Source organism: Ursus maritimus, unplaced genomic scaffold (assembly GCF_017311325.1).
Source record: "Ursus maritimus isolate PB19 unplaced genomic scaffold, ASM1731132v1 scaffold_18, whole genome shotgun sequence".
Taxonomy (NCBI): domain Eukaryota; kingdom Metazoa; phylum Chordata; class Mammalia; order Carnivora; family Ursidae; genus Ursus; species Ursus maritimus.
The window spans coordinates 46,494,666-46,522,286 of record NW_024424230.1 but is presented as its reverse complement, the minus strand read 5'-3'; the positions used below and the strand labels follow the sequence as shown (position 1 = coordinate 46,522,286).

The 27,621-nt window shown below is 47.0% G+C and overlaps 1 protein-coding gene and 2 long non-coding RNA genes across 3 annotated transcripts in view; 2 read left to right on the top strand and 1 right to left on the bottom strand.

Annotated features, from left to right (window-relative positions):
- On the bottom strand, positions 1-27,059 carry LOC121103263. The gene is made up of 3 exons (XR_005835420.1): positions 26,989-27,059; positions 1,950-2,260; positions 1-277 (listed from the first exon to the last, which is right to left on the bottom strand). It is a non-coding gene; the product is annotated as an uncharacterized LOC121103263 (long non-coding RNA).
- On the top strand, positions 13,720-17,602 carry LOC103663006. The gene is made up of 3 exons (XR_568629.2): positions 13,720-13,851; positions 13,940-14,090; positions 17,414-17,602. It is a non-coding gene; the product is annotated as an uncharacterized LOC103663006 (long non-coding RNA).
- Positions 26,744-27,621, top strand: part of CABLES1 (Cdk5 and Abl enzyme substrate 1) — a 120,754-nt gene continuing 119,876 nt past the window's right edge. Inside the window, exon 1 of the mRNA XM_040632658.1 lies at positions 26,744-27,621. Coding sequence (XP_040488592.1) covers positions 26,759-27,621 — 863 coding nt within the window. The 5' untranslated portion in view covers positions 26,744-26,758.

The window sequence follows — 27,621 nt, the reverse complement described above, 5'->3', positions numbered from 1 at the left end:
TCATGACCTGAGCTGAGGGCAGAAGCTTAACTGACTGAGCCACCCAGGCGTCCCAAGGTTTGTTACTTTTATTGATTCAGTATGGAGGGGAACAAACCCCATAACTCCCTTCTTGTTGCTTCCGTGGCACCAACTTCACCTGGGAAGCTCGCCGGCAGATGATAGCCTTCAGAGCCATGAGAAATGGTGTTGTTTTAGGCAGCATTGCTTTCTAGAAGACTTCTTCAGCTTACCTTCCATTCTGGCTCTTGTGAGTCAATTGTCTGTTGATTGGTCACTGTGGTAAAAACAGATCAAAGATGGGTACTAAAAATAGATTAGGAGGTTCAGGCTTATTCAAGCCCTAAGCACACAGAGTTTCACTCATTTAAAGTGACCCTCGGTCCACAGATGAAGACAGCTTTTCTCCCTATCTTGAACTTGGCATTGGTCACCAGCTTCCCGGTGGGAGTGGGGGTGGGTAATGAGGGGGGTGTTAGGACCTGTGGGGAACTCTGGCCATGGGAAAGTGGAGTTCTGACTCTGATGGGCCCAGCAAAATGGGGGAGACCTACCCAAGAGGGAGCAAGGGGGGAGAAGATCCCCATACCCTTGAACTGTTTCTACAGAAACCCTGAAGTTTCCTTCCTTCTTTCTCTTTCCCTCCCCCACTCCATACTCCCCAAAGTGTCTCATAGGTTCTTATCTAAAAGTGGCTGTTTCTGAATTTTATGTAACAGTAACTTCCAGAGTATATGACCACGTATTTGCAAATACATTTGGGATACCCTTTTCTCAGAGGCTTTGAAATATTTCCATCTGCCAGAGTTGTTGACATGTCCAAGTGCAAAGAACCTGAGTCTTAAGCTTAGGTTATCGGTCCCCTCCTGAAAGTGTCCGTCAGTGAGAAGTGGCAGGAGAAACCAGAAGCTAAAGCCCCCCCGGAACAGATGAGGGCTTTGAACCTCAGCAGGGCTGGGAAACACTCCAAGAGGAGATGTCACAGTTCTTCCCCTAAAGACCTCCAAAAAAGCATCATGAGAAATATAGAAACTGTACCGCCAAGGCCCCGCCTCACACAGCTCCAGGGGGAGCCGTTCACAGGCCCCCCCACCCCCACCCCCACCCCCATGCTGCACAGAACAGGCCTCTGAGAATGAGATGGTGACATTCTCTGGAAACACACGCCACAGGGAGCTTCCTGGGAGAAGGGCCGTTTCCTGTCCTGGGCCTGGAAACACATCCACCACCCTGAGAGGATTGATTGTGGGTACATATGACGTAAGTCTGTTCCTCATCCACCCAGAGGCCTCCCTGAGGGCCTCCCCTTGTACTTTGGGAACAGCCCAAACTTTGGGATGAGGAATTTTGAAGATTGGTTCTGCTACTTGAGGGTGGTGTGGTCTTGGGGAAGTTATTTAACCTTAGTCTCTGAGGTCTCATCTGTCAAGGGAGTTAACTGTGTCTAATACTCTGTTTTCACACCCAAGAGGGAGAATTCTGCGTTTCCTGGTAGATTCTGGGCCTTTTGTTGCGGGGTTAGGGTAAAGGAGGAAAATGAGTAGGGCCAGAGTAGGCTGATTTGACTTATAGGGAGAACAGAGAGCAGAAGTAGGAAGAAGGAAAAAGCCATTGGGAAAGAATTAGTAAAATGAGAGAGAGAAACGCCAGAGCTGACTGAGCTGGGGGGAAATCTGGGGAGCGTGAAGAGGACAAGGAGGACAGAGATTCAGGGGACAGCCGAGGACAGGCAGGACAGGTGAACCATGTTTAGAGAGAGAGCTGGGAGGCTTTGTATGATTATTAAACTGTCCTTTAGCATTTCTAGAGATAATTCAGTTAAATTCAGTATTTTGATCAGATAGGTTGTTGAAAACCATTGCCTTCATCAGCTTGTCCGAGAGTGAAATAAGAACAGAAATGCCCACAAGCCCATTACATAAATGTCCCCTCCTTGGCTCCATGCTTACCCCCAGCTATAAACTGCAGCAGGTCAAGGGCTTGAACACACAGCGATAGCCCTGGTCCCTAGCAGGTGTGGCTGCCGACACGGAGAAGCCACCCATCAGATGTGTCACTGAATTTATTGTTTTCTGTGGCATTTCCAAGTGTCAAGCCTGATGAAGGTTGATAGAGAATTACAGTCTCCTTTGACTTCATTGTCATGGGTCATGGGTCCCATGCGGTGTGATGTGGAGATGACCACTCTGGGAACCTCTGGATGAATCATAAACTTTCTAGAAGCATCCATGCAGAGCTCATTTATGTCATTCAAAGCTTCCTGTAGCCAAAAGAAACCTCATAAAAAGTCAGCTAAAACCACTTGTGCACTTTAAGACATTTCCTATGCTTTGACACTAGGAATAATAAAATGAGAAAAAAATACTTTGCAGTCAAAGGAAACGTTTTTGCTTATACCTGTGGCCAGGTGGGTATTCTCCACTGTGAACTGACAGGCTTTAATATTTGATGCAAGCATCTGAACATCCATATATCTTAAACCATTTCCCTTCTTCTTTTTTTTTTTTTTTGTCCTATAATATTCACTGGTTTTAGTGGTCCCCAAAGTGGCATGGGATAGTTTTATATAGGAATTATATTTGGAAATAGAGTCCTAGGGGTTCACGGAGGCTGAACCATCGGTTTATGTTACTTTTTAGTTTTAGAGACTTTTCCCATCAGATTTCTTTGTGTGATTTTTGTGTATCCTCATAAAACCGGGAGCTAAATAAAGGAGAAAAGAAGTAACCCTTTTTCCCTCTCCTGCTCGGACTCCCCCACCCGTCTCGTTTGCACTCTGCTGCGGGTGCTGTAATTCGCTTAACCTCCACACCCATGTGCAGTGCACAGAACGAACTGAATCATCCCCTTATTTCTGCGGGGACGAAACAAAGCAAAGAAAGTGAATCACGTGCCCATGAAACGGAGATGCTCCCAACAGGGTTGGAGTGACGTTTAGATTCCGAAGCCCCCCACTCACAGATCTCTCTGCATGATGGAGAGCAAAGAACAGAGAACCTGGAGTCCATGCACCAACCCGAGGGCACGAGAAGCACCTATCCCCACAGTCTTAGAGATTTCCTGCAGGACGAGTTGCAAGTACAAACATTCACCCAAATTCCTCCCACCCCCACTCTATTCTCAGGAGAGAACAGGCCCTTGTCAATGTGTGCCTCTGGGGCCTGGAGATGTTTTCAAGGGAAACAGCTAGAGCTCGCGTTCCCATCTATATTTCAGGGGCAACTTCCACGCTACTTACAAGAAATAATGGGTTTTTGTTTTGTTTTTGGTTTTTTTGCCCTGAATGGAAAATAATGTTCATGTAGAAAGTTTAAAAACACAAAACGGATCTGAAAAAGAAAAATCACAGAATCCTAAAATTTGTGGTGGTAAATCCTTCTAGGGTGCTTTTACGGATGTTTATATTTATGGAATATGTATGTGATGAGGGAAAAAATGACTCTACATTTGCTAGATAAATTAATTTTGTAAATTAACTAGATGTCATGAATATGTTCCCACTTTATTCATTATTATTTCATATGAGCATTTGAAAATGGCTATTTGAAATGGTTGCATTAAAGGGGTGCTATGATCTATTTAATTTAAATTAATCCCTATTGCTGGACATTAATCCCAATTTTCTGCTATTAAAATCAATACTTCTGAGGCATCTTTGTATAAATCTTAGCAATATTTTCTTTGGCAGAAATTAGGGGATGTTGAAATGCCAGGTCACAGAGCATGCCCATTTTAAAGGTTTTTGACATGCAACTTTATTTTCTTTTTTTTTAAAGATTGTATTTATTTATTTATGAGAGAGAGAGAGAGAGCACAAGCAGGGGGAGTGGCAGGTAGAGAGGGAGAAGCAGGCTCCCCACTGAGCAAGGAGCCCGCCCGATGCAGGACTTGATCCCAAGACTCTGGGGTCATGACCCGAACTGAAGGCAGACGCTTAACTGACTGAGCCACCCAGGCGCCCTGACATGCAACTTTAAACATCAATTTTCAGTCTTCCTAGTCTTGCCAAAATTGCAAATTATTTCAATAAAAATACTTTGCCAATTTGATAAAAGAAAAATGACGGTTTTACTGTGTTTTTACTATGAATATATATGATTGCTAATGAGATTGAAGGGCTTTTTTCACTGTTCATTACCCATGTATATTTTTCTTTTTGACTATATCCTTTCTTTAATTTTTTTGTAATAGTTGTCTTTTTCTTGCTGATGTAGAAACCTCTTCAAACATTAAGGATAGTAACCCTTTGTTAATACATCGGCCAGTTTTTCCTGGCTTGCTGTTTGCCTTAATTGCATTTATGAGTTTTTTAAATGTACGGAAGAGTTTTATTTTTATGTTTTATGCAGTAGAAACGATTAATCTTCTTTACGTTTTCTGACTTAGCCTGTATAGGCTTAAAAAAACTCTCTAGCGGCGCCTGGGTGGCTCAGTCAGTTAAGCCTCTGCCTTCGGCTCGGGTCATGATCCCAGGAGTCCTGGGACCCAGCCCCGCATCGGGGCTCCGTAGGGAGCGTGATTCTCCCTCTCCCCACCCCTCCCCCTACTTGTGCTCTCTCTCTCTCGTTACCTATCTCTCTCTCTCTCTCAAATAAATAAAAATCTTTAAAAAAAAAAAAAACTTTCCCTAAGTCCCACAGACTTTTGTCCATAAATCACAGCCGTGTCCTATACTGTCTTGTCATGGCTCTTCTATTGTTGGGCAAGGTCAAAGAGACTGAAGGCCAGGAAGAGCTCCTAATGCTTACTTCCCCCTTATGTGTCCTGTGTTTGGTCCTTTACAATCGATGCACTAAAAACATGTTTTAATCGAGCAGCTCCTGTGTTCCAGGATTGTCAAATGTAGACGACACAGACACGTGCACATGTACCGAATAATTAACACGTGTGAATAGTGCAGAGACCAAGGTGGGAGGGGAACTGGATGAACTTTTTAGAAGTCCCTGCCCCTTGAAAATTTAAAGTCCAATACACTCTTGAGGTTTTAAAGAGGCAAGATTTATAGGGCACATGTGAATAACTGCAATATAAGGGAGAAAGTGTAAGTAGCTTGTGAGATGGGTAAAAGCTCTCCGTGCTCCCACCCTGGGGCTCAGGGAGGGTCTGTAGAGAAGGTGGCCTCTGAAGGGAGCTTTTGAGGCGGAAGTGAAGGAGAGGGCACTCTCTGCCTCCTGCCCTCAAAGACCAGGGAAAGCAGGCGCAGTGGACCCAACCTCTCCCTGCAGTGCTGTAAAACAAAATGGTTAGTGGTCAAATATGCTTGTCATCAACCCACGATGCCCAGAGGAGGGGCCCACGAAAAGGGTCAGCATTTCTCCACACTGCCCTTGGCATTTACATTCGCATGTGGTATTTTTTGGGGCGTATATAATTTTCTTTGTTACATGGTTACATCTTCTCAGATGGTGTGGCGGATTCTATTTTCCAAAGATGGCTGTACTAACGTATATCCCATCTCACATGCTCTTCTTAGGATGTGACTGTAACAGGTTTCATTGAGGATGGAGTCTCCATTCCCTCCAGAATTGCCTCAGCCAGGAGAATGTGGCAGAAGTGTGGCTGTGTGACATCCAAGGCTAAGTCCTAAAAAGCACCCGTAGCTGGCTCTCCTTCTCTCTCTTGTGACGCTTGCTCTCTGAACACAGCCACCATATTGTGAGAAAGTTCAGGCCACATGAAGGCCACACAGGTCTCACCAACAGCCCCCGTCAGATTCCTGGCTAACAGTGAGACAAGTAAACAGGAGAAGTCAAGGCTCGTGATGTCATTTACATCTTGAGACAATTATCGTGGCTCCTGGAGACTTGGTTGGGGGGGAAGGGACAACAGATCAGGTGTGGAGGCAGGGAGAACAGATCAGAGGCTACAGCCATAACCCAGGACAGAGATGACGTGGTTTTGGCTAGGGTTATAGCAGTGGAGTAGGTGAGAAGCAGTCCTATCTGGGAAATGCTTTGAAGGTATAGCTGATGGGGTTTGCTAATGGACTGGGTGGCAGTTGGGAGGGAGAGGCATCACTGACAACGTCTAGACTGTTAGCCTGAGTAGTTGGGTATTGGGTGAGTGACGGTGTCATTTACTCAGATGAAGACACCCGAGGAAGAGCAGCTTTTCAAGGCGGGTTAGTCAATATTTTGATCCGGGCATGTTGTGTGACAAACCTGTTAAACATCCAAGTGGAAAAACTAAAGTGGGAATGTGAGTCTAGGGCTCAGAGAGGCTTCAGCTGCAGATACAAATATGGGAATCATGGCATAGAGATGGTGTTCTGGATATTATTGCTGAGTAAGAAACGACCCCAAAACTTAACTTAAAACAGCTATTTCATTTGCCCACTAACCTGTGGGGTAAGAATTTAGGACAGGCACAACAGGAACGTTTAGTCTCTACACCACACTTTCTGGGGTCTCGGCTTGGAAATCTCAAGGGCTGGAGGCAACATGACAGGTGGGGCTGGAATCACATGGAAGCATCTTTACTTACAAATCTGACAACACAGGCTGTCTATTTACTGGGACCTAGCAGAGGCTGTCAACTGGAATACTTGGCTTCTCCATGTAGCTTGACCTTCCTTACAGCGCGAAAGCCTTCGGATGGTTGGACTACTTACATGGCGGCTCGGGCTGTAAAGTGATTATACCAACAAACAAAGCAGAAGCTGCGTCATCTTTCCTAACTTAGCCTTGAAAGTTATGCAGCATTATTTCCACTTCATTCTGTGGGCTACAAGAGAGTCACAGCTTGCCTAGATTCCATGTGAGGTGGGAGGGTAGTAGATACAGACCCCTTCTCTTGATCAAGGTCATGTGAAGATCCCGTTATAGAAAAGCACGTAGGATGGAAATATTGTCGCAGCCGACTCTGGAAAATACAGTTTCCTACAGAGGGTATTTATTTAGGGCCTTGTAATTTGATGAGATCTCTTAGGAAGCAAATGTAGACGGAAGAGGTCCAGAACTGAACGCTGGGCACTCAACGTTTAGAGGATGGGAGAAGGAGGAGCCAGTGGACAGAAGGAAGCCTAGAGCCTATGTCATTGTGTTGCTAGCAACTGCTCCTTCCTTATGAAATTCCTTTAGGAAGTGGGGTCAGAACAGCTTCTCGCATTGGCCATCAGCTGCACCCTGGGGCCAGAACCAGCCCTCTCCTGTGGGCACTGCCTGGGGGCTCAACTGAGCCCAGCTCCTCAGTCCCACCAAGATGATCATTCGTCAATACCTCTAGACCCTCAGGGCCCTCCAAACCCTCAGGGCACCTGGGTAGCGCAGTCTTTAGGCGTCTGCCTTCGGCTCAGGGCGTGATCCCGGCGTTATGGGATCGAGCCCCACATCAGGCTCCTCCGCTAGGAGCCTGCTTCTTCCTCTCCCACTCCCCCTGCTTGTGTTCCCTCTCTTGCTGGCTGTCTCTATCTCTGTCGAATAAATAAATAAAATCTTAAAAAAAAAAATACCTCCAGACCCTCGAGTGTTCAGTCTTCCCTAACACAAGGCAGGGCAGGGAGGGTGGTGGCCACAGACCCCTCCTGGGCACCTCCCCTCCAAGTGGCTTTTAGAAAACCATTTGTGCCCCTTCTTCAAGAGCTAAAGGAGCCTCCATTTTACTCAACCTCAAAGAAAACTTAACATCCAAACGGTAGCGTATGGATTTAGATTTAACTTGACTTTGGTTTCCTTTGAAAGTATTTGGTGAATGCTGTCTTATATCTTGGAGAATTTCAGAAACTAAGAGTCCCAAGGTAATGATGTTTTCACCTCCAGGAAACGAAACTGCCAGAAGTTCCCTAAATGGCAGGTCCCAGGGAACCACACAAAATAGTTAAGTCCCTCGTCACAAGGACCCTGCGATAATAGTTAAACAGTCCGTGTGTTAACGAGTTGGAAGTTCTATGATTATAGAGCGGTCTTGCAGAAACGGGTTCTAACCTCTACAGAGTTATGAAGAATGAGGCACGTGCTATTCCTTTAACGTTGTTCTTGCTCATGCAAATGATGCCCTATTACACCCAGCAATGCTTAACTACTAAGTTAAAAACCACCACATAGCAATTGGGACCACTCCAGGGGGTGGAGCAAGCCCCACCCCCCACCCCAGCTGCTTTGTGGTTTTATGCAATTCGCATATTGTATACAAGAAGACTTGACCTGGGGCAGGCAGCAAGAAATGTGTAATTAGAAACACTTCCCAAGGAAATTACGGTGACAAGTGAAGGCTTGAGGATTTCCGCAGGAGCCTGGAGCCGCAGATATTCATTATAGGTACTTGGGAGGCACAGCTGCCCTGCTGAAAACCGTGGCTGATTGCTGAGCGGCTGGATGCAGTCGTGGAGGACAGCCCAGAGCCGCCCAGGGCCAGAAATGGTGTCTATGGCAACACAACGCTCCATTTTTAAACTTTTCATGGCGTAAAAAGAAACTGCTTACGTTTTTCTTTTTCTCTCATTCTTCCTACCAATCTCAGAGTTTGTAGCAGTAGTGAATCCCCTCTAGGTCTAACGTTTCCTGGTAGCTCACAACTTTTCTGGGTTAAGTGCTTTTGGCTTTACCTCCAACCAGTCATTAATGACTGCTCCGGGAAGCATTTTCCAATCAAATTACTGTTTAACCAAGATAAAAGAAAATGCACTTTTACTGCTGTCAACAACAGTTATAAACTCTCCCCCTGAGTCTACATGGGACAAGCAGAGATTTTAAATTTAAGGAGAAGTGTCCCTTCGGGGGTCAGTTAAGAAGGACTGTTCTCTAAATACAGTGAAGTTGCCCTGAGTGCCCTTGAGGACCGTTGGCTGTGGCCTGGGAGGATGCTGAGCCACAGGCAGGAAGACTCAGGAAGGTTACACGTGCACCCCCTGGGTCCTCAGTCATTCTTCTTCAGTGTCCTTCTAGCCTTGCTGTTAAGCCTAATGCCCTAAATGCTTCCACGGGGGAGTCGGAGAGCAGTGAGTATGAAATAGCCACACACACGATAATCATCACACTTCCTGGGTGCTGACCGTGACCCTGTGCCCAGCGGGGGCTGCGCCCCGTGGTTTGCACACACCATCTCTAGTGAGCTCCGTCGGGCCCCCAGGAGGAGAACACAACCATTATTCCTGTTTCACAGATGGGGAAACTGAGGTTCAGAGAGGTTAGCTTGGCCAAGATCCACCACATCCTGGTGAGCAGCTGAGCCAGCTCTTGACCCCCCAGTCTTTCATCAGAGCCTTATCTTTTTATTTTTTCTAAATTTCACTATCTACATTTCCTCTAATTTATTACCTACATTTTATTTGTGGTAAAATACAGATGACATGAAATTGACTATTTTCACCATTTGAAAGTGGCATTACGTACCTTCGCACTGCTTCGTGGCCATCACCTCCCTCCATCCCCGGAATTCTTCCCATCTTGCAGAACTGAAACTCTGCTTCCATTAAAAAACAACTCCCCATTCCCTCTTCCTCTACGTCAGCCCCCGACAACCACCATTCCAATTTCTGTCTCTCCAAATTTGACCACTCTGGGGAGTGGGTTTATACAGTACTTGTCCTTTTGGGACTGGCTTATTTCACTTAGCAGACTGTCCTCAAGGGTCATCCATGTTGTAGCAGGTGTCAGCATTCCCCTCCTTTCCAAGGCTGAGTAACACTCCATTGCACACCTACAACACGCTCGTTTGTCATTCACCCCAGATGGGCACTCAGGTTTGGGTGCTACCATTTTGGCTATTGTGAATAATGCTGCTGTGTTTAACTCTTCTTTTTTTAAAAAAATTATTTATTTATTAGACCGAGAGAGATCAGGGCGTGATCCCGGTGGATCAGCAGGGGGAGCAGCAGAAGGAGAGGGAGAAGCAGGCTCCCCACTGAGCAGGGAGCTCGATGTGGGGCTCGATCCCAGGACCTCGATCCCAGGACCTCGATCATGAGCCGAAGGCAGATGCCTAACTGACTGAGCCACCCAGGCAACCCTGCTGTGTTTAACTGTTAACCACTAAGATACATGAAGACTTTGAGTGACTCGTAAAGGGGGGCACACCACCCACGGGCTGCCTGACACCCCACCAGGCCGATCTGCCACGGACCACGTGGCCCATCAGCCCATTCCAGAAGGCGCCATCTCACAGGCAGGGGAGAAAGATGCTTAAGGTCCAAACCTGTAGGTTTGCCACCTGGAGCTCCACGGCTCCATGCTGGCACATCTGATGAGGAATTTAGGTGTTCAATTCCAGTCTATATCCCTGAGACTTAGATTCTGTGGAAGACAAGGTCTTTCGAATACAGACTTCTCAGTCCAGACTTGACTGCAGGGTCCCCCAGCTGGACCAAAGCCTGTCTTGGGACTCCACGGGCTCATCGGCCAGCCCCTGCTGACTTCTTCCACCCGGAGGCTCCCAGCGGAGCTGGGGATGAGTGGTGTCCCCCTCCCAGGGGGCACCACCATAAATGGGCTTTGTGGAAATGTGAGGGGCATTGCTGGTTGCCAAATGGTCTGGTCTGGGGGCAGTGCTGAGAGCGAATGCGTGGGGCCAGGGACACACACTAGGCTCCCTGCCATGTGTGAGGCAGTGGCCCACAACAAAGAATTGTTCTGTATCCTGAATCACTTTCAAATGTCTCATTAAAATGTATGTTGTAAGTGAAAACCTCATGATAATTATCTGAGCCTAAAACCTAATTATGTTTTACAAACGAACACACAGTAATTTTGCATGGTTTTTACATGCACCAGATTTTCCAGGAATGCAACTATTGAGTAAATTGAGGGAGACGGTGTTTTTTTTATACTTGGAACTTTACCTTCTCAAACTCAATACACGAGAAAAAAATAAACAAATCAAAAACATGGGCAGAAGATATGAAAAGACACTTTTCCAATGAAGACATACAAATGGCTAACAGACACATGAAAAAATGTTCAAAATCATTAGCCATCAGGGAAATTCAAATCAAAACCACACTGAGATACCACCTTACGCCAGTTAGAATGGCAAAAATAGACAAGGCAAGAAACAACAATTGTTGGAGAGGATGTGGAGAAAGGGGATCCCTCCTACATTGTTGGTGGGAATGCAAGTTGGTACAGCCACTCTGGAAAACAATGTGGAGGTCCCTTAAAAAGTTAAAAATTGAGCTACCTTATGACCCAGCCATTGCACTACTGGGTATTTACCCCAAAGATACAGACGTAGTGAAGAGAAGGGCCATATGCACCCCAATGTTCATAGCAGCAATGTCCACAATAGCTAAATCGTGGAAGGAGCCGAGATGCCCTTCAACAGATGACTGGATTAAGAAGTTGTGGTCCAGGGGGGCGCCTGGGTGGCACAGCGGTTAAGCGTCTGCCTTCGGCTCAGGGCGTGATCCCGGCGTTATGGGATCGAGCCCCACATCAGGCTCCTCCGCTATGAGCCTGCTTCTTCCTCTCCCACTCCGCCTGCTTGTGTTCCCTCTCTCGCTGGCTGTCTCTATCTCTGTCGAATAAATAAATTTAAAAAATCTTAAAAAAAAAAAAAAGAAGTTGTGGTCCATATATACAATGGATATTACTCAGCTATCAGAAAGAACGAATTCTCAACATTTGCTGCAACATGGATGGCACTGGAGGAGATAATGCTAAGTGAAATAAGTCAAGCAGAGAAAGACAATTATCACATGATTTCTCTCATCTATGGAACATAAGAACTAGGAAGATCAGTAGGGGAAGAAAGGGATAAAGAAAGGGGGGGTAATCAGAAGGGGGAATGAAACATGAGAAACTATGGACTATGAGAAACAAACTGAGGGCCTCAGAGGGGAGGGGGGTGGGGGAATGGGATAGACCGGTGATGGGTGGTAAGGAGGGCACGTATTGCATGGTGCACTGGGTGTCATACGCAACTAATGAATCATCAAACTTTACATTGGAAACCGGGGATGTACTGTATGGTGACTAACATAATATAATAAAAAAACATTAAAAAAAAATGGAACTTTACCTAGAGTCGTGCTCCATTTTGGAAAATCAAGGCAATGCCATTCCTATTATTTGAGTTGCAAAAAATTATATAAAACTTTATCGGTTACATTTGTTTTATTTCAAATTTTTATTTTAATTCTAGTTTGCTAACATACACGGTAAAATTGGTTTCGGGTATAGAATTCAGTGATTTATCAGTTACATACAACACCCAGTGCTCATCACAATAAATGCCCTCCTTCATACCCCACCCATCTAGCCCATTTCCTACCCCCCCCCCCGCCCCTCCAGCAACCCCCAGTTTGTTCTCTATGGTTAAGAGTCTCTTAAGGTTTGCTTCAGTTGCATTTGAATTGCCACATTCAGAAGAGTCTACCTTTAGGGGCAAGTATCCAACTCATTTTTTAGGTCTTTCCAGTGTAGTCCTGCCCTAGCACTTATATATTGAAATAGACATTGTATTATTAAATATTTCTAGTCCTATTTCTTCTTCATTTTACCCTTAAGGCCATTATATCACTTTTTTTTTTAAAGATTTTATTTATTTATTTGACAGAGATAGAGACAGCCAGCGAGAGAGGGAACACAAGCAGGGGGAGTGGGAGAGGAAGAAGCAGGCTCATAGCAGAGGAGCCTGATGTGGGGCTCGATCCCAGAACACCGGGATCACGCCCTGAGCCGAAGGCAGACGCTCAACCGCTGTGCCACCCAGGTGCCCCTATCACTTTTATTTTTAAACATTATGTGGGTTGGTCCATTATATTAGACCACAACTCCTCATCCAAAACTCTTGGGGCGAGATGTGTTTCAGAATTTTCCAGATTTTAGAAAAGTAGTGTGGTGCACATATGATATATTATATAACCCCTCAGTGGGGTCTGGAACAGCATTCCATAATCAAGTACACTAATATTTCTACAGTAAAACATAAATAGACAGCGTGGGATGAATAAAGTCTATATGTAGCCTCAGATGAGCTCAGGGCAGATTTTGCTGACAAAACTAAAAAAAAGACCAACTTTGGATTTTCAAAGCTTTTTGGATTCTGGATAAAGGATTACAACCTTCTATTACATGTGGCTCTCACTTGGCCATGATGAAGGGGGATCATAAGGCTTTGGATCTGATAGGCTGAGACCGTGTCTCCACCTCCCACTCAATGTCAGTTTCCCCCGGGCTGAGGGGCTCCATCCTACCCTGAGTTCTCCCTTCCCAAAGGGAGAAGTGAATTACCTTCAAGTGGATGTGAACCCAAACCCTTCTTTCCTGTCTGTCAGCTCCTGGAACTTTATAAAATAACTGTCAGGTGACCGTCATCACAGGTGATGCCCTGAGCTGTCTACCCACATCGGATTGCTGCTCCTAGCGGGGCAGGTGGGAGCCCTGTGCGCTCAGCACCCCTGGTCTTGCCAGTTGGCCTCCTTCCCTTCCACTCTCATCCCAAAGGTAAGCTGTTCTCTCTGCCTGAAATGCCAGCTTTCTCCCCCTTGTCCTCTGGGTGTCACTCCCTCAGGCGAGATCCCATAACTCTTGGTATGTTCATATTTTCTGGAGTGTCTAGATGTGCCAGCCCCGGGCTAGGCTAAAGAATGTGGGCCCTGTATAACCTTGGATTTCACCGGATAATGTCTCCCAAGGCCCTGCTTACGGCATAAGACATTCCTCAGCCTTCTGTTCTTGCCAATGGAGCAGGGGTTCCCTCCAGGGCGCCCCTCCCAGGAACAGTTCCGTTCCCACAGAGACAGGAACTCGCATTTGTAGGGCAGCTGCTCGATGTGCCAAACACTCTGCAAAGTTCTCTTCAGAAAGGGGATACTTGCTGGTGTGCCCAAGAGACAGAGTCCTGGGATGAATGCGTCATCGTTCCAGAATGTTAATTTCACTCAAAGATTTGAGAGGGAAAGTTAATTAGTGGAAGGTAAGTAATTTAAGACATTTGAACATTACATCAATCGTGGAGATATTGTGGAGCAGAGTGCTAAATTAACACATTTTTCTTAATTTAGTATTTGAAGAGGTAATACGTGCATGAGACAAAATTTGAAAAGACTTCAGAAGGAGAATGTGGTCCTCTGTGCTCCAACCACATGGCTTTACTCCCAGGAGGCAACCAAGGTTCCCGCAAAGCCTCCAGGAGGTAATCTATAGGGAGTACAAGTAAGTACCTATGTACGTGGTGTCGTTTCTTTTGTCTAGTACGAATGCTAGCATAAAATACACACGACTCTACAGCTTGCTTTTTTCAGATAGCACTACATCTCGGAGACCTTTTCATAACATGTTCGTAAAGAATTATGTCATTATTTTAACAGCTGCACAGTATCTCATTGTATGGGTGGGCCAGACTTTGCTAACCAGCCCTATGACGGTAATTTCCGATAGTTTCCTGGGATAAACAACGCTACAACAGATATGACCTTGAATGTTTTTCATTTGTACATGTGTTGGTATATCCGTAGGAAGAATTCCTAGAAGTGGATCACAGGGTATGCTGTAGGGTCCACTTGTCCCCAGAAGAGCTTTTCCAAGCCACACTGTATCAGAGTATCTGACCCCTTAGCCAATACGCAATAGACAATAATGTGTTCTCAAACTTTCTGACCTTGGCCAATCTGATATATAAACACTTGTATCTCATTAGAATTTTTATTTGCTTTTCTGAAATTATGTAGAAGTTTGAGTATCTTTTCTTTTTTTTTTAAGTAATCTCTATGCCCAACGTGGGGCTCAAACTCATGACCCCGAGATCAAGAGTCGCATACTCCACCATCTGAGCCAACCAGGCGCCCCTCTTTTTTTTTTTTTTAAAGATTTTATTTATTTATTTGACAGAGAGAGAGACAGCCAGCGAGAGAGGGAACACAAGCAGGGGGAGTGGGAGAGGAAGAAGCAGGCTCATAGCAGAGGAGCCTGATGTGGGGCTCGATCCCATAACGCCGGGATCACGCCCTGAGCCGAAGGCAGACGCTTAACCGCTGTGCCACCCAGGCGCCCCTCTTTTTTTTTTTTTTTTTAATGTTTGAGACCCATTGGTATTTCTCATTCTGGGAACTGTTTTTTTTCATACATTTGCCCATTTTTCTATTGGATTGTTGGCTTTTTTCTTATCAATATTTAGGATTTCTTTAAATATTTAGGGAAGGTACCTTTTGTGATTTGAATTACAAATATTTCCCTTCAGAATGTTTGTCTTTTGATTTAGTTTGGTCCCTCCCCACCCCTACTCCCACCATATAGTCATTTGTAATTTTTTTTTGGTAGCTGAATTTACCTTTGCTTTCATAGCTCCTGGGTTTTTCCCCATTCTTAGGCCTCTCCCCTACCTAAGGTGATTAAAACTATTTTCTCATTAATTCATACCTCCAAAATGTACTAAGGTCTGAGTGTGCCAAGCACTGCTTTGGGTGCTGGACTTGCAGGGCTGAGCTAAACCGTGTTCTGAGTTTTTAGCACTTTCCGAAGTACTTTCATGGTTTCATTTTTTGCAATTAAATCTTTCTTCTGTTGGGAATTGAATTTGGTATAAACTGTGAGGGATCTTTTTTTTCTTTCCAGCTAGCAACCCAGTTGTCCCAACATTCCTGACTAAATGATTTATCTTCTCTTTACTGATTTGAGATGTCAATTTTATCATATGCTAAATTCCCATAGCTCATACATTTTTTTAGAAATATTTTATTTACTTATTTATTTGACAGAGAGAGAGAGAGTGCGTAAGTGGGGGGAATGGCAGAGGGAGACGGAGAAGTAGGCTTTCTGCTGAGCAGGGAGCCTGATGCGGGGCTCGATCCCGTAACGCCGGGATCACGCCCTGAGCCCAAGACAGACACCCAACTGACTGAGCCACCCAGGTGCCCCTAGCTCATATAGTTTTGAGCTCAAAAGAGAACTTCAAAGAAACCTCAAAGCCTTCAGGCTGTCGCGGTCTTTAGGAGCGCTCTCTTCTGTCTGCAGGAGCGCTTGGTGGGAAGTCTGAGTATCACGGACGTCTGTTATCCTCCTTGATCTTCCCTAAGAACCTCCAAGGCAAATGTGTATTTACATTTTCCAAGCAAGAAAATTAAGCCTCGAGAAATTAATAAGTGCCCCAATAGGTTAGACCCCTATTGTTTTTATCTGCCCTGCACTTCTCTTCTGGGAACTGGCTGCCCCGCCCCCCACCATCCACCCTCCTCCAGCAGCCTACACCTGTTAGCCAAGCTGACGGGGTGGGGGCCCTGCTCTACACGAGCTTTGCCAATCAGTCTTTCTCTGTAAATTTAAAATGGAATCCTAGAGGGACAGGCTCTGTAAGTTATAAAGGTGGGAATTGTAAGGGGCCACATTTCTTGCCCCTGGAGAAAGGCAGAGGAACCCAATCTGGAGAGGGAGACGAGCCTGCCGCAGGCACTAGAGAAGGTTAGGGGACAAGAAAGGGAGAGTCCCCGGGCATTCACATCCACGGTTCTCTGGGTGTCTGGCTGGGCATTAGCTGCTCCCCTGTTTTGCTCTTCCTCCAGACTTTCCCAAATCTTTAGAACAAATTCTCTGTAAGCCACTTTGACGCCTGGACAGGGTTTCTGTCACCTGCAATGAAAGGGATCCTAGGAAATGGCTGAACAGGGTCTGATCCTGGAAGGGTTTGTTTCCCTAGCATTCGCTCAGGTGTATCAGAGTCCAGAATGCAGTTTGGGCTTTGAATTGTGTCTCAAAGGGCCAATGGAGGGCGTGATTGCCTCCCGCGGCCAGTGTCTTCAGCCATGCACCTCGTGAGCCCATCTATAACCACACTGAAGACTGTGCCAGGACAAACTCAAAGTCTACTTCTCTTTCAATGTGATAAAGACAAAGTTGTGATTTAGAAACATAAGATCTTAGCCTCTCCATGAGGCCACTGTGTGATAGTATAGGACAAGAAATCAGACCAAAATTTAGCCCACATTTCCTGCTTTCGCGTGTTCTCTTCTCCCTCAAGTACTCTTGGTTCTTTCAGGAATTATAGCTGCGCCCCACCCTCACCCCCCACCGTTGGAAATCTGGAAGCCAGTTTCTGCTTAATGTCTCTTGCACTTGACCCTACTTTTCCATTCTCTCTGCCAACTCCAAGTTTTACTGCCTGTTGTAATAGAGTCCTAACGTTATTGCCCCCATGCCTTTGCATGACCCAAAATGTCCCTTCTCACATGTACACTAGAGTCCAAGTTCAAATATCACCTTCTCTGTGGGGCCTCTTTGACCTCTAGGATTTGGCCCTTCCCTGCTGACGCAGACCCCCACCCTAAGATATTACAGAAGGAACTCTCCAGGGATCAGCTGTGTGACCAGAGGCACGTCACCATGCTTAACTTTTCTGAGCCTGTTTCTTTATCTCTAAGAGAGGATAAATAGCAGGGCTGTGGTGAGAATCAATAAACTAATATGTAGAAATGACTATTCCGGGGCTTGCACGTAAAAGGGAACCCACCCTAGTTCCCTTTGCTCTGTTTCCCCAATTTTCTCAGCAGGTTGTTAACTCCCTGAGGCCTGGGACCTTGCCTTACTCTGAGGGCCTAGCAGAGAGCCTGGCATAGACGAGGAGCTCGATGCATGCTGAATGGATAAACGTATAATGAAAGAATGAATAAAAAACCCTCTCCACTCCTTCAGACTCTCTGTTCAACCCCAAATGCACATTCGCCAAATTAATGCTCTGCCAGTTTGGCTTTTTACACACATTACTTTTTTTTTTTTTTTTTAAAGATTTTATTTATTTATTTGACAGAGAGAGAGACAGGCAGCGAGAGAGGGAACACTAGCAGGGGGAGTGGGAGAGGAAGAAGCAGGCTCCCAGTGGAGGAGCCTGACGTGGGGCTCGATCCCAGGACTCCGGGATCACGCCCTGAGCCGAAGGCAGACGCTTAACGACTGAGCCACCCAGACGCCCCTACACACATTACTTCTTATTTAAGAATCATCTATGGCTCTCTACTACCTATAGGGTCAAATTCCTTATTTTATTTTATCTTATTTATTTATTTTTAAGATTTTATTTTTAAGTTATCCCTATACCCAACGTGGGGCTCGAGCTCACAACCCTGAAATCAAGAGTGGCGGGTTCTACCCCCTGAGTCAGCAGGCGCTCCTCACATTCCTTATTTTAGATTCAGGCTTTCATGATCTGGCCCTATATACTGTTTCTCAACCTTAGCTCCCATTACTGACTGCTACAGATCTTTTAATGTAGCTGTCCTGGCAGGTCTCCTCATTGCCGGTCACTTCCAAGTGTCCTTGCCTTTCTTATCCTTCATTCATATTCAGCCCTGTCCCCAAAAGGCATTTCCTTCAACCACTTCCTACCCAACAATGGCAGAGAAAGATAGATGCCACCTACTATTCCTAAAGAATCTGAAAAAGTCCGTAATAATGCCACCATTTGTTTGGGCATATTCTATTCTAGAACTTACTTCAACACATTTAAAAATATTTATTTTATTTTATTTTTTAGATTTTATTTATTTATTTTGACAGAGAGACAGCCAGCGAGAGAGGGAACACAAGCAGGGGGAGTGGGAGAGGAAGAAGAGGGCTCCCAGCGGAGGAGCCTGATGTGGGGCTCGATCCCATAACGCCGGGATCACGCCCTGAGCCGAAGGCAGATGCCTAATGACTGCGCTACCCAGGCGCCCCTAAAAATATTATTTTAAATTGTTAGTTGAGGGACTCCTGAGTGGCTCAATTGGTTAAGCGTCTGCCTTTGGCTCAGGTCGTGATTCCAGGATCCTGGGATCAAGCCCCATGATAGGCTCCCTGCTTCTCCCTCTGCCTGCTGCTCCCCTTGCTTGTGCTCTCTCTGACAAATAAATAGAATCTTAAAAAAATAATAATAAAATTAAAAAAATAAAAATTGTTAGTTGAGAAGCAGTTCCTACAATGACCACATGCTTATTTATACTTAGATAAACAAATAAAAATCACCATAATCCTGCTAGCAAGTGGTTTAACTTCTGGTCACAATGTAGCCTTTAGACACATATTAGTATTTAAAAACAACAATTCCATATATTGTTTACAAAGTGGAGCTACAGTGATCTATCTGGTTTCTATTCTGCTTTATTTGGTTAGCATTGTTCCAAAAAACATTTTTCATGTCCTTAAGAAAGCTCAGTAAAGATAATTTTTTTCAAAAACAGAAGCACAATATCCCATTATTTGAGTAAACCATAATTTACAATGTTCACATTTAGGGCTACTTTTTTCAAGTGTTCTTTATTTAAACGAATGCTGTAATGAGTATTTTTGTGCATAGATCTTGGACCTTGTCTCTCGATAGCTTGGATTATTATAATACCTACGTTTCTGGGGCGCCTGGCTGGCTTAGTTGGTAGCACATGCAACTCTTCACCTCAGGGCCCTGAGTTCAAGCCCCACATTGGGTATGGAGCCTACTCAAAAAAAATAAGAAAACAAAAAACAACAACTACATTTCTGGAGTGCTTACCATCTACCAAGCATTTAGTGTACTGTTTTGTTTTGTTTAAGATTTTATTTATTTATTTGAGAGAGAGAGAGAGAGCATGAGTGGGGTGAGGGGCAGAGGGAGAAGCAAACTCCCTGCTGGGTAGGGAGTGCCGGACTCGATCCCAGGACTCTGGGATCATGACCTGAGCTGAAGGCAGCTGCATAACCGACTGAGCCACCCAGGGAACCTCAGCATTTACTGCACTGTTTATGCACTGAATCCTCATAACAATACTCTGAGGTCGGTATTATCCCCATTTCACAGATGACAACACTGAAGCACATCTGTTATCTGCTCTATACGCTCGAAGCCATGATCGTGGGGCCCAAATTCAACCCAGCCGGGATGACCCCAAAGCTCATGCTCTCAATCCCGAACTTTTTAAAGCTCTTTATACATATTGCTGCCAGACTTTCCAGAAAGGTTGTTCCAATCAACACCACCAGCAGTATGAGTGTCCATCACTCTTAATTGTCTTTCTTTCCTTCTTTCTTTTTGAAAGATTTTATTAATTTATTTGAGAGACAGAGAGAGAGCACACGCAGTGGGGAGGAGCAGAGGAGGAGGGAGAGGGAGAGAGAGAGGGAGAGGGAGAGGGAGAGGGAGAGGGAGAGAGAGGGAGAGGGAGAGGGAGAGGGAGAGGGAGATAGTCTCCAGCAGACTCCCAGCTGAGTGCGGAGACACTGAGATCATGACCTGAGCTGAAGCTGAGAGTTAGACGATGAACTGATGAATGGATGAACCGACTGAGCCAGCCAGGCGCCCCATTAATAGTCCCTCCTCCAAATGATTGCCAGACATTTGCATCTCACCTTCTGTGAGCTGTCTCCTCATATCATTTGTCCACTTCACAGTCGGGGTTACAACGGATCACCAATCAGTCCCGCTGAACCCGGTGGCAGGCAAAGTAGAGCTGTTTCCCCCAGAATCTGATGTCACTCTGATGTGACAATGACCTGAACAAATGCAGACGCTATAAAGCAACGCTGTTAGGGGAGACATAGAGCCCTGTAGGCCGGCCTGCTTGTTCGGAGTTTAGAGGGGCCTTCTCTGCAGGCCTGTGCATGCAGGCCACATGTCCGTGGCGTGGTTAGCCCCTGGGATTACATGAGAAGTGCTTTCTTCTTTGTTCATGAGCCGGCTATGCATGCATACCAGTATAATTTTTTAAAAATGGCTTAATTTCAAAGGAAATCCAACTAAGAGTTTGCTGTGATTTAAGTATAAAGGTAATACAACAAGGAAGATTCATTGATTTTTCTTTAAAATGCTAATATCATAAAAACTCTGCAGTGGGATGATGGGTGGCATTATGGGCATGAACAATGCCCTCTGGAAGACTGAGGACATCTCATGGAAACATCTGAAATGTATTTTCTTAACACAGTCTGACACCAGGTTTCTACCATGTCCTCTGCGCACTTGCTCAACAGTGTGCTTCTCTGGGGTTCCTTGTATAATGACAACAGCCACCACTCACAACCACCAAGTGCTGGACACTTGGGAGATGTTTTACGCATGTCCTGGTTCTAATCTGCACAGTCACCATGCAAGGTAGATAGGACTTGCTTCAGCCTTCGGGTGGAGAAGCTGAGGCTTCACGGGGTCACGGGGTGAGTGAGAGGGTTGGGATTGACAAACTCAAGCCTGGGTCCTTTGGCCATGCCCTTCTCATGGTGGGCTTGTGGGGTAGGCCACTTCACCCTAGATGGCTATCCCTTCTCCTTCACAGTTGGCTGGGCTGCCTCCAACTGAGATTTCTGATGGATCAGAGGAATTTGAGGAGTAAAGACATTTGCACTATTGTTTTTGAATATCTACTCTAAAAACACTGTGGCAATAAGGAAGGGTTTTTCTGAAGCATATCTCCCCAGATTAACAAGTATCTAAATCCATTCTTGGCTTGAACCATTGTCCTTAAAAAATTAGTAACACAGGCTTACGTGACTGTTCATACAGCCCGTGGACGTGCCCCATCACCTATGTCTCTCAGCTTCTCAGACAAGTTACAAGAGCCTGGAGGCCTTACGTCATCCTAGGCAGGGACTGTCGTCAAATATCATTCTCTCTCTTTCCTCCATATAGTGTGGGGTCTGGAGGCAAAATGCTCCTACGTAGGCCTAGGGGTGGACAGCGTGGAGGGCTGCAGGTAGCAAGCACGGAGGGAAGGGCAGGACTGCAGGCAGGATGGGGAGACTTGGAGGATCGCACTATGGCAACTGCAACCGAGTAGCGAGTAGCGGGAACGCTTCTGCCCTGGGCCGTCCTCCGTAGGGAGAGGAGGGTGTCGGGTGGGCGGTGCTAGGGGCAAGGGCTGAAGTGGCCTCTGCTCTAGGAGGTGCGCTAGGGTTTAGTTGAACCCTGTGCACACAGCTCTTTCTTCTAAATACTTGATGTACTTTTGGTGACAATGTGGGTGTGGCTTCTCTGCCATTCGCTGGCGGGCTTCAGGTCGGGATCACATCCTGTTCTCCTTGGTGCTCACAGAACCTAACCCGGAACCTAGCTCGGGATTGGCGTTCAGGAATTACTAGGATGAGGACTATGAGTAAGTCACATTTTGTGAGCCACATATGTGGCTGCATGGCACTCGCTGACTTCACTCCCGCGTTATATATCCCTGAGCTTCTAGTTAATTCTCACTTAGGTGTCGCGTCTGGTCTCGCATGTCCTGGAGAAATTAAGGAAGGAAATTAAAGTGCACCAGACTGTAAAGGGAAAACAATGACACCCCTCCTCTCGCTGTCCGTCTCTCTGGCCGAGAGAAATGATTAGAAGTCCCCACGGGGAAGGTGACTTTCAGGGAGAAGAGCTGGGGTGTCGAGGACCACCTCCTGGGCATGCTCCTTTTCAGGTCCTGGCGATCTGACTTTGATCTGATGAAGGAAAGCAGCAGGTCTCTCACAGGCACTCTGCTGCTGCTTTAGACGCACTGGCCTGCTGGGAGTTCTGAGGGCACGGTTCTGGAACGTGCAGGAACACAATCTGATCTGAACGGCGCCGGCATCTGAAGTTTCTCGAGGTCCCGCCTCCCTCCCTGGAGGGACTAGTGCAAACTACAAAAGCCTGGGACCTAAAATATCGCAGCCTTTGTCGTGTGCACCTTCTATATTTCACGTTTTTCTAGTAAGACTGCCTACTTAGGATACTCCGCTAGTTCCATCATATATATTATCATGAATCCTTACAACTCTGCAAGGTAAAATATTACGAAAACTACCTTTACAGGTGAAGCAGCCAATGCAAGAAGTTTGTCATTTTCCCAAGCTGGAGCCGCCAAAGATCCCAAGTCTGGAAGCGCCCAAGCCCGTAGCAGAACCACAGCGTTGGCTTTTGTGATGAGGGACACCCACGGTCACCTCGGAGCTAATTTCAGACTTCTTGTGCAGTAGAATTCCTTTTTTTAAAGGGTCAGTGATTACCTGTAGGCTCTTTTTCTTTCTTTTTTTAATTGACTCCCATATGTGTGGAGCAAAACAGTTGATGCATGCAAAGGAAGTTTTTAGAATGGGTACTGGTAAGGGGCAATATTAAAGTAAACGGGGGCAGGGAGGAAGGGGGAGACCCCCCCCCAAATGCAAAAAAGCTTGGCAGACCATGAATTACATTTCAAGTTCTAGTCCTGGGTGCCTGCAATCCGTGAGGAATTTGTAGGCAGAATATCCCTTTCCTAAAGTGTCCTCCCCCTTCCCTCCTTAGCACCCAGGTCAGTAGAAATTCTGGCTCTTGGCTGAGGCCTCCCCCGAAGACCTGACCTCAAATAATAATTTTGATTAACATTCATAGTACCAGTCTGATTGCTCATTTGATCACTTAATCAGAGTCTGCCTCACATTTTTATTTAAATGTGTCCTGAGGTTCGGCTTTGCTTTCCACTATTTTCACTATAGAGGACACAAGGGCAAAGAGCCACACTTTTTTTTTTTGCTTTTGTGACAAGGGGGTGCTATGTACATAGAAGTTCCTCAATAATATTTCGTGATTTCATAGGTGAAAAATAAGTAAATTTGGAATAATTCAGGAACTAGGTAGATTGGGCTGATATAAATAACAACTGACATTTTTACTTTTTATTATTTTTTTAGGATTTTATTTACTTATTTGACAGAGAGAGAGTGAGAGCACACAAGCAGGGGGAGCAGCAGGCAGGCGGAGGGAGAAGCAGACTCCCCACTGAGCAGGGAGCCGGAGATCATGACCTGAGCCAAAGCCAGCCGCTTAACCCACTGAGCCACTCAGGCGCCCTACAACTGACATTTTTAAAGGTACTTTAAGGTTTATAAAATGCTGCTCAAGCAGTCTCATTTGTACCTCAGAATAAGCTGCAGAGGAAATTGGCTTGGAGAGGTGAAGAGACTTGAAACTCAGATCCTTTTCCTTCCAAGTTCGTACTATTTTCCATGGTGAGTCGACTCTTAAAGTACAAACATAAGATCGAAGATGGATACCTCCCCATAAAACGTCCTCACCAGCAGAGGGCGCAGGACCACGTATGGGCCTTAGAATCGGACAGGTTTGTGTTTGCGCCCAGTTATGAGTTAGATGGCATTGGGCGAATTATGTAATTTTTCTGAGCCTCATCTGTAAAATATTGATAATAACACACCACCCCGCCTCCTTGCAGAGTGCAAAGGACTGGAAATAGAAATATTCTGTGGCCGGCACACAGTAGGTAAACAATAAACCATATCTCTCATGATCCCTATAAGAGAATTGATCACAGGAACAGAGTGGAGGTTAAATAAGATATTGATTCTTGTTTGATGCTTTAATGAATATTTGAAATTAGTCTGCATGTTTGCCACTTAAGATAGACAAAGAGTTAGATGGACAAAGAAATGAAGATTGATGAAAAAATTGACATTGCTGGCAAGAGTGTAACGAAGCAAACGGCAACAACCTTTCTGGATGAGAAGCCTTAAAATCATAATACTGCATTGGCCCCAGCATCTGTTTAACTAAGAAGATACTGGACAATAGCAAGACTTAGAAAACAAAGGAAGTCATCACCAGTCTCTTTATAAAAGCAAAAGTGGAAACAACCTTAATGTTCAATATAAGGTACAGGTTTAATAATTAAAATCTCTCCATTGAACTGAACACTATGCAGTCATTAAAATGACCCTATAAAGGAATATTCTAAATGAAAAGATGATCATAACACAACAAGCAAAAATCACAAGACATGAGAGCAGCGTGCTTTGGCTTGCTTAAAAATACAGGACACTAATAAAAAGTTTAACAGTTATCTGCATAGCAGATGAGACTGTTAGTGATGCTTTTTTATTAAAACTTCTCTTTACTTACCTTATTCTCTAAATGTGCAATTAACATTAATCATTTTTGTAATAAAAAATATTAATCATTTTTGTAATAAAAAAGTAGTTACTTAACAAGAACGGAGCTGGTGTCTTCCATTTAACACTGCCCGCGGGCACACCCAGGCCAGTGGTCATGGAAATTAAGTTAATTGTAATAAAGCTGCTTGGAAGTTTCGAGGTGGTTAGTTAAACGAAATAATTAAACTCCTAATGAAATTTCACAGAGCTGGTCACCAAGCTTTGACTTAGCTGCTGCTTATAAGGCTGCTATAAATAGATCCCATTCTCTACTTTTTCAAAAGGCCTAAAAATGGCATAAAATACGAACAATTGTTCATGCAAAGGGCCACGTGCCATGTTTGTCCTAAGCAAGGCAACCTGAAACTCACCCATATCTCATATACTCCCCGTTGGCTGCACATCTCTGGTGTATTTGCTCCACATTACTCAATTTACTTTCCTGAACTTGAAGTGGAGTGGAATTTCAATGTAGAGTTACCCATTAGTTCCAGGGCTAAATTTAAACCTTTAATTAAATTAATCCCTTGATCTTAAACACATTGCTTCTTCTTCAGAAAAGTGTAGAGAGGTGTCTTAGATGTCGCAGAGCTTTAATAAAGTGTGGCAATTGTTCCTTACGACATTTGGTAAGTCACCCAAACCGCACAGGGAAACCGGTACACATTTTTCAGACCCTGGCCCCCCACCCGCCTCAGCCAACACAGGCGTTTGCTGGGGCTCGGCCCCCCGGGTACAGCATTCCCTGGCTCCTCCCAGGTCCAGAGTTGCTGCTTTGGACCGGTCATCGAATCCCTGGGCAGGTACCCATCTTGAAGAGAAGACATGGTAGGAGCCAAACGGATATTTATGAAATAAATTACAGAAAGTAATCGTCCATATTGTTCCCAGTTTATGTGGGATAAAAAGATCATAATTCACAAAATGTGCAAGGTGACAAGGGGGAAAAGGTGTGAGGCCATCATAGCTTATCTCGGTCTTCATAGAGTAAAAATTGACGTGGGCCTTTGCTAAGAGAGGGATGAAAAGTGACAGCACCATCAGATGGGTGTGTAAATTAGTCTGCCCACACAGAAGACGTTCAAATGCGCCTGGGCTCTTCTGCACCGAGGGGTGAGCATTTATCTCAGGGGCTGCACCCTCGGCCTGCAAATGAATGAGACACAACCTTAATGGTTAAGTGACAGCTTTAAGGTGGGGCTATCCACATAAGGGGCTGTGGACCTGCCCGTGTAACTATTAATAAGGACCTATTTCTCAGGGCCCAACGGCAGCGCGGGGTCCAGTTAACAAGCTCGTGGGCCAAATCTCAGCGTCCCTCCAAGTAACTCCTGCAGACCCACAACTCTCCCGGGACCACATCCTCAAGCCGCGACTCCGGGGTTCTGCTCGCACCCTCAATTCCCCGTGCGGGCGCGGCGGCGAAACGTGCTCGCTTCCCTCAGCCTGCTCCGTGCGCTCAGGGAGCCACCAACTCCCCGCAGGAAGCTCGGGCTACCTGGACCGCCGGCAGATCCTCCGCCCCGCCACCCGCTCGGCTTTCCCTTCCTCCTCCTCTTCCTCCTCCGCCGGCCCCTCGCCTCCCGCCGCCTGCCTCCGCGGCCGCCGCCTGCGGCTTTGTTTTCCTCCCAGGTTTCATTCCCCACACGTGATACTGTGTTATTGCAAAGAGCGCTTCGGAGCGCGAGCGCAGGGCGCGCGCACCTATAAATACGGACTCTCGGGCCGGGCAGCCGGAGACCGCAGGGGCGGGGAGGGCCCGGGACCTGGCGATCAGCGGCCCGCCGGCCGGCTAGCTAGCCGCGCGCGTGGGCCGGGGCGGCGGCGTCCCCGGCGGCAGCACCGAGGAGCGAGCATGGCCCGCCCGCGGGGGGGCTGGGCCGCCGCGCACGCCGCCCGCGCCCCGCGCCCTGCCCAGCCCGGGTCACCGGCGCTCGCGCTCGCCGCTTAGCACTCGGGCCCCGCTCGCCTCTCCGGGCATCGCGGAAATATCGCCGCAGACGGACACAATGGCGGCGACTGCCGCCACCGTGGCCGCCACCGCCGGCACGGCCGCCTGCAGCAGCAGCAGCAGCAACAGCAGCAGCGCCGGCACCGACGCCGCGGGCACCAGCGGATTGCAGCAGCAGCCGCCGCCGCCGCAGCCCCAGCCCGCGCCGGCCCAGCCGCCGCCGCCCGAGCCCCCCAGGAAGCCGCGCATGGACCCACGGCGCCGCCAGGCTGCCCTCTCCTTCCTCACCAACATCTCGCTGGACGGACGGCCGCCGCTGCAGGACGAGGAGTGGGGCGGCGGCGACGAGAGCGGCGCGGCCAAACCCGGCGCCGGCAGCGCCTGCGGCGCGAGGACTCGGCACAGCCTGCTCGCCACCGCGGAGCGGGGCGGCTGCAACGCGCTCGCTGCGGCGGGCACGGCGGCGGCGGTAGCAGCTGGATGGGGCCCCTGCCTCCCGCAGCCCTCGCCGCTGCCACCCCTGGCCCCCGGCGGCCACGCCGCGGGGCCCGGGCCTGGGGCGGCCAGGGGCTTCGTGAGCCCGCTGGGCGCGGGCCGGGCGTCGGGGGAGCTGTTGCAGCCGCCCCGGCCGGCGCCTCTCGCCTCCTGCGCTCCGCCGCAGCTGCCCGACGGGCCCGGAGACGCTGGGCAGGAGGAGTTGGAGGAGGACGATGCCTTTTCCAGCGTGCAGGTGCCGGCGGCCGCCTTTCTGGGCTCCGGGACCCCTGGGAGTGGGAGCAGCAGTCGGGGTCGCCTCAATTCGTTCACTCAGGGAATCCTGCCCATCGCCTTCTCCAGGCAGACTTCGCAGAACTACTGCTCCCTGGAGCAGCCGGGCCAGGGGGCCAGTACCAGCGCCTTGGAACAGTTGCAGAGGTCCCG